The 14,021-nt window shown below is 42.3% G+C and overlaps 1 protein-coding gene across 1 annotated transcript in view; it reads right to left on the bottom strand.

Annotated features, from left to right (window-relative positions):
- Positions 1–977: 977 nt before the first annotated feature.
- Positions 978–14,021, bottom strand: part of LOC115386608 (uncharacterized) — a 28,353-nt gene continuing 15,309 nt past the window's right edge. Inside the window, exons 2-3 of the mRNA XM_030089005.1 lie at positions 3,277–3,389; positions 978–2,544 (exon numbers count right to left, since the gene is read on the bottom strand). Coding sequence (XP_029944865.1) covers positions 1,674–2,544; positions 3,277–3,353 — 948 coding nt within the window. The 5' untranslated portion in view covers positions 3,354–3,389 and the 3' untranslated portion in view covers positions 978–1,673. The remainder of the gene's footprint in view (positions 2,545–3,276; positions 3,390–14,021) is intronic.

Here is a 14,021-nt window from a genome sequence, read left to right as displayed (position 1 = left end):
TAAGAGGAAGTTTGTATCCTCCCTTCATTCTCTACATGGTGCCATCAGATTCTTAACCACCATGTAAATACTAATAACAAATGTAGGTTGGACTTTTGCTGAGATCATCTTGCTGAGTCAGTTATGTTGTGATGGTAAACATGCTAATGCCTGCTAGCATGAAGCTAATGCTAAGCTTGAGTAGCAAAATGCTGCTTAAAAGTATTTTCTTGGCTTTTCTGCATTCTGTTGGAGTGAGAACTGTGTCACAACATTAGTATTCAGCATTTTCTATGTTTTTGATGCGGTTTTGATGAGGTTTTATATGAATTTGGTGCTAAAAGTACATCTTAATAGTATTTTTTGAGTATTTGGTAAGTTGGGGATACAAGCTGAACTGTTCTTTCTGTCCAGTGATCTCAGAAGTTAATTTAATGCTGAGATTGATCCATTTAGTTTATTTCATACATTATATTGCAATGATTTAATTGCTGAAATTGAATTGAATTGAAAGTTTTGTATTTGTCCCACAGAGGGAAATCGCAGTGTTCCAGCAGCACAGAGAAAAGAAATATAAATTGAATAGTGATGTGAAATGAGAAAATTTACAAAGCCAACCATACATAGAAAAGTTAAAGCGACTCTAAGGAACTTTTCAACCTTTATAAAACATTTTAATATCTTTTGTGATGATACATCGACTTACAACTAGTTGAATGACCCTCTGTCACGGCCTGAGGGCGTCGATATTTCTTTCACTTGGACTAAGCAGCTGTGAGGAGGGTGGTAGGAACCCTGCACACTAAAAAACTCCAAATGTGCGAACTGCTTTACAGCATGCGTCACATCATGATATAACATTGTTTAGCCACCATTAGATTCATTACCTCGTTGCTATCCGTCCTTCGCACAGCCACTGGAAACAAATGAAGGCGAGTTGAGTCCAACAGCATGCCACCGGGAGCAGCATTTTACCACGCCACGTGCGAGGCCTCATGGGAACTGTAGTATTTGTTCAGGCAAAACACTACCGCTTTTGTCCAGTGGCGCCGCCAAAATCAACGAAAACTGAAAGTTCCTTCACACTTCATTAGAAATCAGACAAGAAGATCCTCTCTGAACATCTGTATTTACCGTTTTCATTGATTCTCTCTCAACAGCAACATCACCGAACAATAAAATGAAAAGAATTCATGACACCAACACACAACACGAACTCAGATATGCAAACAACATATTAGGACACTTAGTCCACGTCTACGCCTCAATATTTCAAGTAAGAATGCAATGTTCTTGTGTTTTTGTTTCATGTCGGGATGTGGAGAAGGACTATTTACTACGACCGTGGTGTGCACGTGCAGGAGAAGTATTTCCACCGTCTGCACGGAGAAGAATCACAACAATTTTCAGAACGTTATAAAAAGTAAGTTTTGCATCTTCACTTCAAACATAACTTTCACATTATCAGAGACACTGTATTTATGAAGTGCATCAAATTAAAGTGCAGACCTGTTCTTGATAAACTAAACCTAAAGTCCGAAGCTCACGACAACTGTTTCACATTTCAATTTTCAAGAAATTAAAAAGATTTTGTGTAACACAAAAATTACAAATCAACCAACAAATGAACAAGTAAAATATTCAGTGGAATATAAACATCTCTTACAGTCCACAGACAGTTCAGGGATGTGAAACTATAAACCAAGCAAACGGTTAAACAAACGTCCCACCAGGGATTCAGTGTAGGCGTTGGCTGAAACTGTCATGGTCGTGTTGTCGTCACTGTAGGCATACTGACTCCTCAGGTACTCTGGATCGAACTTCTGACCCCTGGAATGATCACGAAGGCAGCAATCTAAGTGGACGGTGGCTGTGAATCTGGAGGAGTCCAGCACCAGAGACAGAGCGAGGCTGACCACAGAGAACGGGACGCTTCCAATGCTCTCTGGGAAGATGAAGGGAATCACGATGCGGTTTCTTCCTGGTTTTCCGTGTTTTTCCTGCAGGCTTTGGTATCGTTTCCACACTCCGTCATCAGACCTCAGGGGACTGACTGTGATGTTGGGGATCTTCTGTTCTCCAGCCTCCTTCATGGAGTTCCAGCTGTTGGGGAGCTTGTCAGGAGTTTTACAGTTACCGTCTGTTCTAGAGACAAAAACTCTGTGGTGAGGTCTGAGTCTTCCTGTGGCCAGGGCGTACGACAGATCGGCAGAGGTGGCACAGTTCCAGGGGGAGTAGAGGACCACATCGGTGATGGAGGGCAAAGGTAACAGACAGCAGGCTGGAATCATCACATCTTCTATGGCTCCATGAGCCACAAATATAATGTCCACGGTGTTGCTGTGGTCATTTTTCTCCTCCTCTTTAATCTTTTCTTTCAGGAAATCAAACATCTCCTCAAGATTGGTGAAGTCATCAGACTGTGAGTTGTCTCTGAGCCACTTCAGGACTGTTGGATTGCTGCACTTTGATTCTGCTTCCTTCACCAAACTCTGACTGCCAATCTTCTTCAGTTTTAGTTTCATCAGTTTGAGTTCGAGGTCAAGTAATTCACGAAGCATCACTCTGATGGAACAGGCAGAGAATCGACAGATTCAACAAAAGTAGTCAAACAGTTCTGAGTAGATTAAAGTTTCAAGTTTATTTTCTGTTGTTCACTGAAGTCACATCAGTCAGTGGGAGGAAGATGCTCTATAATCTGGATGTTAGCTGAGATCAGCTACCAACATATAGACAGAAACAGACAGTCAATTACTTCACTGGCATGCTCATGCTAATTACGTGTATGACTAGATTGTAATAGCAGATGTATTATAACCATAGAGAATTAAATATTGACTTATTTTCAGATGGACCACCTGCTGTCTCTTCTGGATTATCTCTCTCTCTCTTCTCTTCTGTATCCTACAATGTAAACAATCCTGATCTGTAGAAACAACTGATTCAATTTTATTGGTGTCACAAATTATATTGGAGTCCATGAAGTCAAAGCCTTTCTGGAGTCAGCCCCTGGTGGACGGTGTGATATTGACACTGCTGGGCCTCATTTTTTTCAGTCAGATGCTACATTCATCTTAAGAGCCATCCACAACAACCTGGCTTCATTTTGTGAAAGCCATAACAGTGGGTGGAGTCAGTGGTGCTGTGTCCATCTTTATTATACAATCTGTGATTCTCAGCTGTGTTCCAGATTACATACAGGAGTAAACACACAGATCTGGGGCACAATTACAGTCAAATATAAGTGTAATGTGACAATTTCAGATTATTGGGACGTTTGTTTGTCCTCAGACTCACAGTAACTTCATGTGGTTGTCGTCCTCCTCATCTGACTGCAGGTCTCCCTCATTCTTCCCTGGTTGATCTGTGTTCATGTTGGACTGAAGATCAACAAACTGACAGAGAAACTTCTGGAAACAACACAAAAAACACTCTGCTTTATTGTGTATGTAATGTATCAGATGCCGGAAGTTCATGTTTGATTAAAACTCAATGACATTTTTCTTTTGTTTCCATGTATTGCTGTATGAAATATGGCTGAATTAGATCTGGTTGTTATTTAATCCAAATGAATTTATGCAACATGTTCTCACAACCTTTAATTGTGAACAGTTGCGACACAATGATTAACTGAAATGTCTCCACCTCTATTTGACATTTGACCCCGACTCTGCAGCAGTAGATGATGTCTTTATTCAGTTCAGTTCAGTTCAATTTAATTCAGTTCAAGAAAGTTTATTTATCTCCAAGGGGGAAATTCAGTTTAGAGCTGTTCTGGTCTAATCTTTGCATTCTTTTAGGTGGGAGACAAAACAACTTCATGTTCCTACTAATGTCCTGTCGGGTCTCTTCAACATTCACCAGAGGAGAAATGAACCTGTTCTCTGATGGAATCCTGCTTATGATTCAGTTTAACAATCATTCAGAACAAAATTGTCTATCTTGCGACTGACTTCGGCGCTGCAGTAAATCCCTCCTTCGATCCACTTTTTGACCAAGAGTATTTATATCATACTTTCATATCAGAAAACTCGACCAAGTGCAGCTAATAAAACAAATAGTTTTGGATGAATTGTTTGGATAAGGTTAAATATTTCACAGCAGACAGTCGAGAGCTTCATTGTGCAGTGTAAAGCACTTCGGACCCTGCTCAAGCAGTGTAACAGCGTGGTCCATTTACCGTTCATTATGTGATCACAGTGAAGAAAAGACAAATTGAGACAATACCTGAAGAGCAGCAGCACAGTTGAGCCAGTGGAGAAGACGTCTTTGCAGGTTGAGGTTTGGGTTTTATTGTAGTGACTCAAAACGCCTCAGATTTAACACTTCAAAGTGAAAGAGAAAGTCCTGCAGGGAAACATTCGGGGATTTCCTCACACAGATTACACATTATTCCTCATGCCACAAATGTGAAAAACAAAAGTAACAACCACCATCTTTGAGAAGAATAAAGCCCCAGCACAGGTTGAAGAAGTCACAGTCTCCACTTTATCATTGGATCAATGTCTTGATGCCACTGAGGCTGGTTCTGGTTCAGTCGAACTGGTCAGGTTTGGTGTAGGAGGGCAGGCATTCCTTTCAGATGACGTGTGTGTTTGTCCGTGTTGGATGCTGCCACTGCAGGCTTTGGCCTTTCCCAGGAAGATCAGGCCACATGGGGCCCGACTAATCATCTTTTCTGAAGGGTTGTTGAATTTTGTGGTAGCTTGTACCTGGCGCGTGGACACACACGCAAAACTACATTTCTGTTTGTTGCTTTTGTTTGTTTGTGTGTGTGTGAATTGTTTTTCTGCTCATTTGCTTGTTCTCTGTCCTTAATAAATCAATAAAGAGATAAAAAGCAAAGAGCAACTGGCTCCATAAGACTCTCAAATCTGACTGAAAGGCTCAGCTGACCAAGCAGGACATGAAAAACAAAAAACATTTCTTAAATAAATAAAGGCTGCTCCCCCTCTTTGTATATTTATTTATTGATTTATCATCCCCTTGCACATTGCCAAGCATGAGGCACTTCACAGGTGGAGAACGATAAGTTGAAAAGATCAGCGAGAGAGAGAGAGCATGAGCAGCAAGCTTAATAGATTTTGCTTCAATACCATGTGGGCCAGCAGCAGCACTGGAGGAGAGCCCACTGATGGCCTGCCGAACATCAGCTGGGCCAACTAGTCTGAAAGAGAAAGAACTACCACAAGATGAGGAATTAAATGACACAGAATGCAAAGGAGATTGTATATGAGGTGGTTGGGAGAAGAACCAACTGAATGCATCTGCAATCACTGTAGGATCAGTAACATTTTCATTATTGACATGCATATTTATAGAACAGTCACATTGACCTAATGCATAATTATGTTGTTTCCAGAAATGTCTGTAATTTTTTTAAATGCTTGATAATGAGTTTTTTGTTAGATTTAGCATTTCTGGTTTCTGTAGTACATCTGTTTGTAAGTCTTTTATATGCTCCCCAGTCGGCAGCTCATGTTTTCAGCTCGTTTACATTTGTCCCAAGTTGGTTGAAGGAATCATTATATTAGTATTATTAAAGGAGTATTAACACGCTGTCAAGTTCGGAATCAAAATGACAGAACATGTCATAGCCGAGGGAACTTATTTTCAACAGGGGGTGCTGAGAAAAAAAAGGGGGTGGGGAGCGCGCGCGCGCCCACACACACACACACACACACACACACACACACACACACACACACACACACACACAAACACACACACAGGTACCAGGCCTAACAGTATGAGATGCTCTTGTGCTGACCGTGTTACTGACCAGATGCAGATGTGCTGAACAGAAAGTTCCATCACTGTTTTCACAAAGTTGCTTTTTCAGTGACTCTTGTCACGTAAACAACCAGCCAAAACCTACTGAAAGTTTAGCATTTTCACTTGAAAATGTCACAAAAATGAAAACTAGAAAACTCTCACACCCTCATACCCCTTTCACACTGCAACTAGCGAGTCGACCCGTGTTTTCGACCCGCTAATAATCGCCTTTTGTGTCCTTTCACACTGCCTGCAGAACCGAGTCTAAACCGCCTGCTGGCGAGCCGTGTGGCTGCGTTTTACCGCGCCGGTAGTGTCCCGCAATGATGACATCATCAGTGCGACGAAGCAAAGGGAAAGTAAAGAATGGACTGGAGCTCAGTCCCGTTACCTGTCGACGAATCTCCTCTTCTCCACGGATCCAGAGGAGCTCTCTGGTCTCGCTATCTTGCCAATACTGGGTCATCTCGACGAAGGAAATCTCACACTGTGTCCAGAAACAACAACTAGCACGCTAACGTAGCCACGCTGCGTCGACGTCATTACGTAAGTTATGCGCGTCGACTCGCGTCTGCCTTTCACAGTCCATTTCGCCCCTCCCACTAAAAAGTTGATAGTAGCGACCCGCTAAAAACCCGCGTCCATTGCAGGGTTGAAAAACCCGGGTCTAATGTCGAGTGAACACTTTCACACTGCCATGAGGTTAATTTGTGGGTTTAAACGGGTTTTTTGGCCAGTGTGAAACGGGCTTTAGTGACACTGTATTTATAAAGTGCATCAAATTAAAGTGCAGAACTGTTCTTGATCCAAACTCACTTCAACTGTTCTCATTTCATATCTTAACCTTAATCTAAAGAAATAAAACACATTCAGTTCATCACAATTAAACATGCAAGAAAAACAAACCAAGAAAAGAAACTAATTAAATGCTGATCGGAGTAAAAGCATCTTCTGTTTCAGTCCAGCTGAGAGTCAGACAGATGGATCTACAGTTCAGGAATGTGAAACTTTCAACCAAACAAGAGCCTGAAAAGGTCCAGCCAGCATTATGTGTACGCATTGGCTGAAACCGTCATGGAGGTGTTGTCTTCAGTGTAGGAGTACTGCCTCCTCAGGTACTCTGGATCAAACTTCTGACCCCTGGACTGATCGACAAGGCAGCAATCTAAGTGGACGGTGGCTGTGAATCTGGAGGAGTCCAGCACCAGAGACAGAGCGAGGCTGACCACAGAGAACGGGACGCTTCCAATGCTCTCTGGGAAGATGAAGGGAATCACGATGCGGTCTTTTCCTGGTGGTCCGTGTTTTTCCTGCAGACTTTGGTATCGTTTCCATATTCCGTCATCAGACCTCAGGGGACTGACTGTGATGTTGGGGATCTTCTGTTCTCCTGCCTCCTTCATGGAGTTCCAGCTGTTGGGGAGTTTGTCAGGAGCAGGAGTTTTACAGCTGCTGTGTTTCCTGGAGAAAAAAACTCTGTGATGCGGTCTGAGTTTTCCTGTAGCCATGGCGAACCCAACACCAGAAGACCCACAGTTCCAGGGAGCATAGAGGACCACGTCCGTGATGGAGGGCGAAGGCAACAGACAGCAGGCTGGAATCATCACATCTCTGATGGATCCATGACACACGAATGTAATGTCCACACTGTTGCTGTGGTCCTTTTTCTCCTCCACTTGAATCTTCTCTTTCAAGAAATTAAACATCTTTGCAAGACTGGAGAAGTCTTCAGACTGTGAGTTGTCTCTGAGCCACTTCAGAACTGTTGGATTCCTGCACATTACTTCCACGACCTTCAGCAACATCTGACTGTGAGTCAGCAGCAGTGGTTTCATCGGTCTGAAGGGAAATAACCCATGAAGACTCCATCTGAAACTACAGTCAGAGAAGCAACAGATTCAATAAAAGTAGTTCAAACAGTTCTGAGCAGATTAAAGTTTCAAGTTCATCTGATGTTGTGAACTGAAGCCACATCAGTCAGTGGGAGGAAGATGCCCTGAAATCTGGATGTTTGCTGAGATAAATTACTCTCAGACAGACAGTGAATCACTGCATTGGTATGTTACTGTGTGATAATATGAGACAAGACGCCAATCACATTCCATTTGCAACTGCAGATGGCATTTCTACATTCATGGACCAACATCTATTGACATAGATATATGTCAACAGATGTCTGTACTTCCATATAAAAACTGTCTTTGAACGAGCAGGGCTCTCTATGACTGTATCTCTGTCATGTCACATGATGCACTTTGCCAGTGCCATGATGCACCAATACAGTTCCTTCTTTCTGAAAACAAACTTCATGCTCAGCTGGACTCCAGCAGAGGAAAAAAACCAAGCTGAAAGAGGTGAATTCTAATAATGGGACCCCTCCTCATGTTATTGTTGGTAACAGTCACGGCGTTACTGACAGAACCGTAACGCTGGAAAAAGTTAGAAAGTGCTAAAAATAGTAACGACCATCTGATACAGTCTGTGATCATAACTCTACTGTGTTCCATTATTAACAGATTACATTCAGGAGTAAACACATGGAAGAAGTACAATTACAGTGAAATGTATTTCCAATGTGACGCCTTCAGATTATTGGGATGTTTGTTTGTCCTCAGACTCACAGGATGTTTCGGTGGAGCTTCTCCTCATCAGGCTGCAGGACTCTGTGATCCTTCACTCTCTGGTCTCTGTTCATGACTGAAGATCAGCAAACTGACAATGAAACTTCTGGAAACAACACAAACAGCACTCTGCTTTATTAACCCCTCACACACACACACACACACACACACACACACACACACACACACACACACACACACACACACACAGTCTCGTATTTCTATCCTTGTGGGGACCGTCCATTGACTCCCATTCATGTCTAGCCCCTAACCCTGACCCTTACCCTAACCCTAACCCACACCACAACAAAGCCTAACCCTAAAGAAATGTTTTTGCACTTTTACTTTTTTCAGTAACAACAACATGGTCAAGAAAACACTGTTTCTCCTACTTAGGACCGGAAAAAGGTCCCCACAAGGCACGTCGTTTCACGTTTTGCTATCCTTGTGGGGACATTTGGCCCCAACAAGGATAGAAATACGAGAACACACACACACACACACACACACACACACACAGCCCACATGCAGTAAATATTTTAAAAATAACCTTTTATATAACTTTTAACAGATAAATGCCAACAGCCCTCAGTAATGTACCAGATTTCACCAAAGGACTTTATGTTTAATAGAAATTCAGGGAGATTTCTTTTCTTTTTCATGTTTTGCTGGAGGACATGAAATATGACTGTATTTGATCCAATTGTCAAATCCTAGTAAACTTATCAAAGACAATGAAGTACATTATAATTGCCAAGTATCTCAGTGAGTCTTCTACAAACCTTTAAGGACACAATTATTACTTTCAGTTACAGTCAATTACGGTGGCCCTGAGGTGCAAAACACAACGGCAAATGAGAAAACACGAATGCAAATGAGAAAACACAACACAAAAAGAGAAAACACAACGGCAAATCAGAAAACACAACACAAAAAGAGAAAACATAACGGCAAATCAGAAAACACAACAGCAAATCAGAAAACACAACAGCAAATTAGAAAACACAACACAAAAAGAGAAAACACAACAGCAAATCAGAAAACACAACACAAAAAGAGAAAACACAACAGCAAATCAGAAAACACAACAGCAAATCAGAAAACACAACGCCAAATCAGAAAACACAACACAAAAAGAGAAAACACAACGGCAAATCAGAAAACACAACGGCAAATCAGAAAACACAACACAAAAAGAGAAAACACAACGGCAAATCAGAAAACACAACAGCAAATCCGAAAACACAACGCCAAATCAGAAAACACAACACAAAAAGAGAAAACACAACGGCAAAAGAGAAAACGGAAATCGGGTGAAAACGGAAATCGGGTGACATCAGTCTTCTTCTTCTAATGATTTCCGGCAGGCTGTACGCTTGTTTAGCGCAATGCTGCCCCTTCAGGTTAAGTAGTGGGTGACATCAGTCGTCGCTGATTGGACGAAAGAATTGGTCTGTCCTTTGAACCGGAAAGAGTCACAGTTCGCCACTGAAGCCCCTTTTCCACAGCTTCGGTACGGTTCAGGTCTGGTCAGTTCGGATCAGATATGCGGCGTTCTAGCCCGCGAAGCAGCCAGCCATCTGTGACGATCCGTTCCACCGGTCTCACCGCGACAGCAACGCAAACCTTTCCAAAAAGTCTACTGAACACCGGTCCTCCCCGGAGGAGCAGCGGCTGCTTTCCATCACTGCAGAGGAGGTTCAACGGAACCGAACGGTGCCGTTAAAATGGAAAAAAGGGGGGAAAAAATCACCGCAAATGGGGAAAAAAAAGGGAAAAAAACACTGTCGTCTCCGAGCGGCTGCTCTCTATCGGCTCCAGACCCGGTCAGCACCGCGCAAAATGCAAGAAACGGAGGAGAGGCTGTGTGGACTGCGGCTGAGATGGAGCTGATGGTAAGTTTTAATACTCTGAACTGTACAACCACCAGTGTTACCATGCCGCTATCCACCACTGAAATCTGAGGTTTTTGTCTTAAAAGTGTATCCACGCAGCGCGCTAGCTGGTTAGCATTAGCACGCGGCTAGGCTAGATAGCTTTGCACCCAGCCATGTAGCATTGTGGTGTTTCATGTGGTTTGTGTAACGTTTCTGCAGGAGGACAGGAGTCGTCCTCCTCTGGGCCCAGGGGTGGAGGAGAGAGATGTAGCGTCGTCAGGATGGAGCATCCACCTCCAGCCGGATTCTCCTGTGTTATGAAGCTCCAGCAGCTGGGAGGTGAGCAGCAGCCTTGTTCATGCTGTAGATAATGCAGGAGACGATTCAGCATCTATACTGGTATTCTATCAAGTAGAATTCTATCAAGTATCACATTGATACGTTCACCACTGCTGCTCCAGCTGGATCCAGGGCCCAGTGTGCAGTACTATTGATGCAGAGTAGTGAAATAAATCTATGCTGCTGTTTCTGCAGCTCCAGTTTGCTCTGTGAACTGTGGATGTTTACGCTGAACAGCTGTCTCTCGTCCAGTGTTACAGTGAACACAAACTGGTGAAGTAGCAAAAACTGCTGGAGAAACGACAATAGATCATATTTAATCCATTACAGAAGTGCAGAGCAGTCAGCTGATAGACCACACTCTGCATTTACACCCTGGGAATTACATCCAGCAATGTTACTGTCCAAAATCGTCTCCACCAGCTGCACCACAGGGTCTGATGGGTGGAGGCAGGGTGTGGGTGGTAGTGTCTTGCTGAACTGCTCTATTTCCCCCTTTGCTTTTTACCCAGGAGGAGGCTGGAACACCAACCAGACCTGACGGAGCCCCTGAGAGAAATTCAGGCTTTAGGTGAGCTGGGAGCTGCAGCGTGATGAACGGCATGTCCATCAGGAGGAGGAGCAGGAGGAGCGGCGTCTGAACCTGCAGTTCCTTGAAGATGAAGCAGGGCAGCGAGGCTGAATGAGGCTGATTTGGCCTCTCAGCAGCAGCAGAGCCAGGCCTTCAGATGTCCCTGCAGCGGGTCTCTCTGCAGGTCCAGACCCCGAGAACCCACAGGAGCAGCTCAACAACTGGTGGTGTTGATGTCCTTTCCAATAAAAACCGTTTTCACACCCATATGTGTCTGAATTCACTTGTTCTTGCTCAACACAAGCACAGCAGTGTTTTTGCATTTGGCATTTCTTTCTAAGTAGTGGTGCTGAACGGAAATGAAATAACTCCATTTGTAAGGGATGTACAGGGTGGTGTTTTGAATATTTTACATGGTGATTATCATGAACTTCAATCCAGACAATTCTGCACTGCGACACGTTACAGTAACAGTGCTTTATGGAAACACACTTCAGTCTGACTGCAGTTGAAGAGCGAAAGGTAAGGTGGTAGCCAGTATCATCTACATGTAGGGAGAAGCCAGTACTGATTTAATATTACCCTGTTACAGCTTTAAACAACACTGTCACTAAATACAGCCTTATAAAACAATTCTCCTGTCATCAACCAACTCTTCTGAGCTGGTCTCATGTTGACAAGCATGTAGTCTCTGCACAATTCCTAAGACTGGTTTGAAACTAAACCTTTAACAGCAAACTTTTTTCTGTCAGAAAAAAAAATTATGAATTTTACCCAGTTATGAGCAGATCTGTGCCTCATAAAGAGCAGAATAGACTATTTATCTCACCATGAAGACATTTAGTTATGGCGGCTCATAGAACAAGCTGGTGCAAATAAATGAGGACATTTGCAAATAAAGAATAAGTAATTGAAATCAAAAAGAAGAAAACATTGAACTTGATATACAACAGATCTAAAATATAACACTACTACTACTAAAATATAACTGGAGCTATAATATATAGAAGTATGTACAGATATGAACTTAATACATTTTGAAAATGTGATGATCAAGGGTTGTTTTGTTTTGTTTTTTTGTACTACCCACACGTTTTCAGCACAGCGTTTTCAGCCATGGTGATTATAATTCGTGCAAATCGATATTTTAACCCTCTGAATTTCAGTCATTTATTCTAGCAGAGAAGCTGGCAATGTCTTGGATCCATTGTTTTGGTGTCGCTGTGCTCTCTGCTGATTGGCTTCAGAAAAATTAGACTTATTGGCTGTGTTTTTCAGAGGGCAGAGCTCATTAACATCAACGACGTAAAAATCGCGCGTCTTGCTGATTTAAAACGCACGTTTTTTACGGCATTTTATTAAAAAAACAGGCGTTTTTTACTGCATCTTAAGGATCCGAGGCATTGGCTTAGTGGCGAACTGTGACTCTTTCCGGTTCAAAGGACAGACCAATTCTTTCGTCCAATCAGCGACGACTGATGTCACCCACTACTTAACCTGAAGGGGCAGCATTGCGCTAAACAAGCGTACAGCCTGCCGGAAATCATTAGAAGAAGAAGACTGATGTCACCCGATTTCCGTTTTCACCCGATTTCCGTTTTCTCTTTTGCCGTTGTGTTTTCTCTTTTTGTGTTGTGTTTTCTGATTTGGCGTTGTGTTTTCGGATTTGCTGTTGTGTTTTCTGATTTGCCGTTGTGTTTTCTCTTTTGTGTTGTGTTTTCTGATTTGCCGTTGTGTTTTCTGATTTGCCGTTGTGTTTTCTCTTTTTGTGTTGTGTTTTCTGATTTGGCGTTGTGTTTTCTGATTTGCTGTTGTGTTTTCTGATTTGCTGTTGTGTTTTCTCTTTTTGTGTTGTGTTTTCTGATTTGCTGTTGTGTTTTCTCTTTTTGTGTTGTGTTTTCTAATTTGCTGTTGTGTTTTCTGATTTGCTGTTGTGTTTTCTGATTTGCTGTTGTGTTTTCTGATTTGCCGTTATGTTTTCTCTTTTTGTGTTGTGTTTTCTGATTTGGCGTTGTGTTTTCTGATTTGCCGTTATGTTTTCTCTTTTTGTGTTGTGTTTTCTGATTTGCCGTTGTGTTTTCTCTTTTTGTGTTGTGTTTTCTTATTTGCATTCGTGTTTTCTCATTTGCCGTTGTGTTTTGCACCTCAGGGCCACCGTAGTCAATATCAATATTCTGAAATAAAGAGAAATGTCTCCACCTCCATCAGTCATTTGACTCGGTACCAGCAGATGACTTCTTTATTTAACACAGTGTTTATTTTATATTTTCATATCAGGAAACTCTACTGAGAGCAGCTAATGACACTAATACTTTGTGATCAATTGTTTAGATAAACATTAATCAGGTAAATCCTTCACAGCAGTCAATCAAAGCTCCTCTTTCAGTCTGGAGCTTCGTTGTGTGATCAGAGTGAAGAAAAGACGAATTGAGACACATTACCTGAAGATCAGCAGCACAGGTGAGCTGGTGAACAGAATGATGTCTTCACACCTTGAGCTCAGTTTTAAAGTTTGAAAAGTGAAAGAGAAAGTCTCATATGAAAGCTTTTGGGGAATACCTTGCCTGGATAAAGAAAAACTCCCTGGCACAGTTGAAAGAAGTTTTCACAGTCTCTACTTACTGTAAGTAACTTGTATTAACAAAAATACTGTGTTCAGTGTACATTGAACTCAACTGAGGAGCAGTCCCGTTGATTTCTGCCTGTTGTGTTCTTCTTTTTTGTAGTTTTGGTGTGGTTATGGTCCACAGTAACTACAGTTTAGTGAGACGCTAAAGCAACATTGCAGACAAGAAACTCGCCTTTCTTTCAAACACCCTGCTGGATGTGACAATTTGAACCTTCATGGGGTTTTCACCT

The sequence above is a fragment of the Salarias fasciatus genome, chromosome 4 (genome assembly GCF_902148845.1).
Source record: "Salarias fasciatus chromosome 4, fSalaFa1.1, whole genome shotgun sequence".
Taxonomy (NCBI): Eukaryota; Metazoa; Chordata; class Actinopteri; order Blenniiformes; family Blenniidae; genus Salarias; species Salarias fasciatus.
The sequence above is the reverse complement of the archived record's forward strand: the minus strand, read 5'-3'. Positions and strand labels throughout refer to the sequence as shown.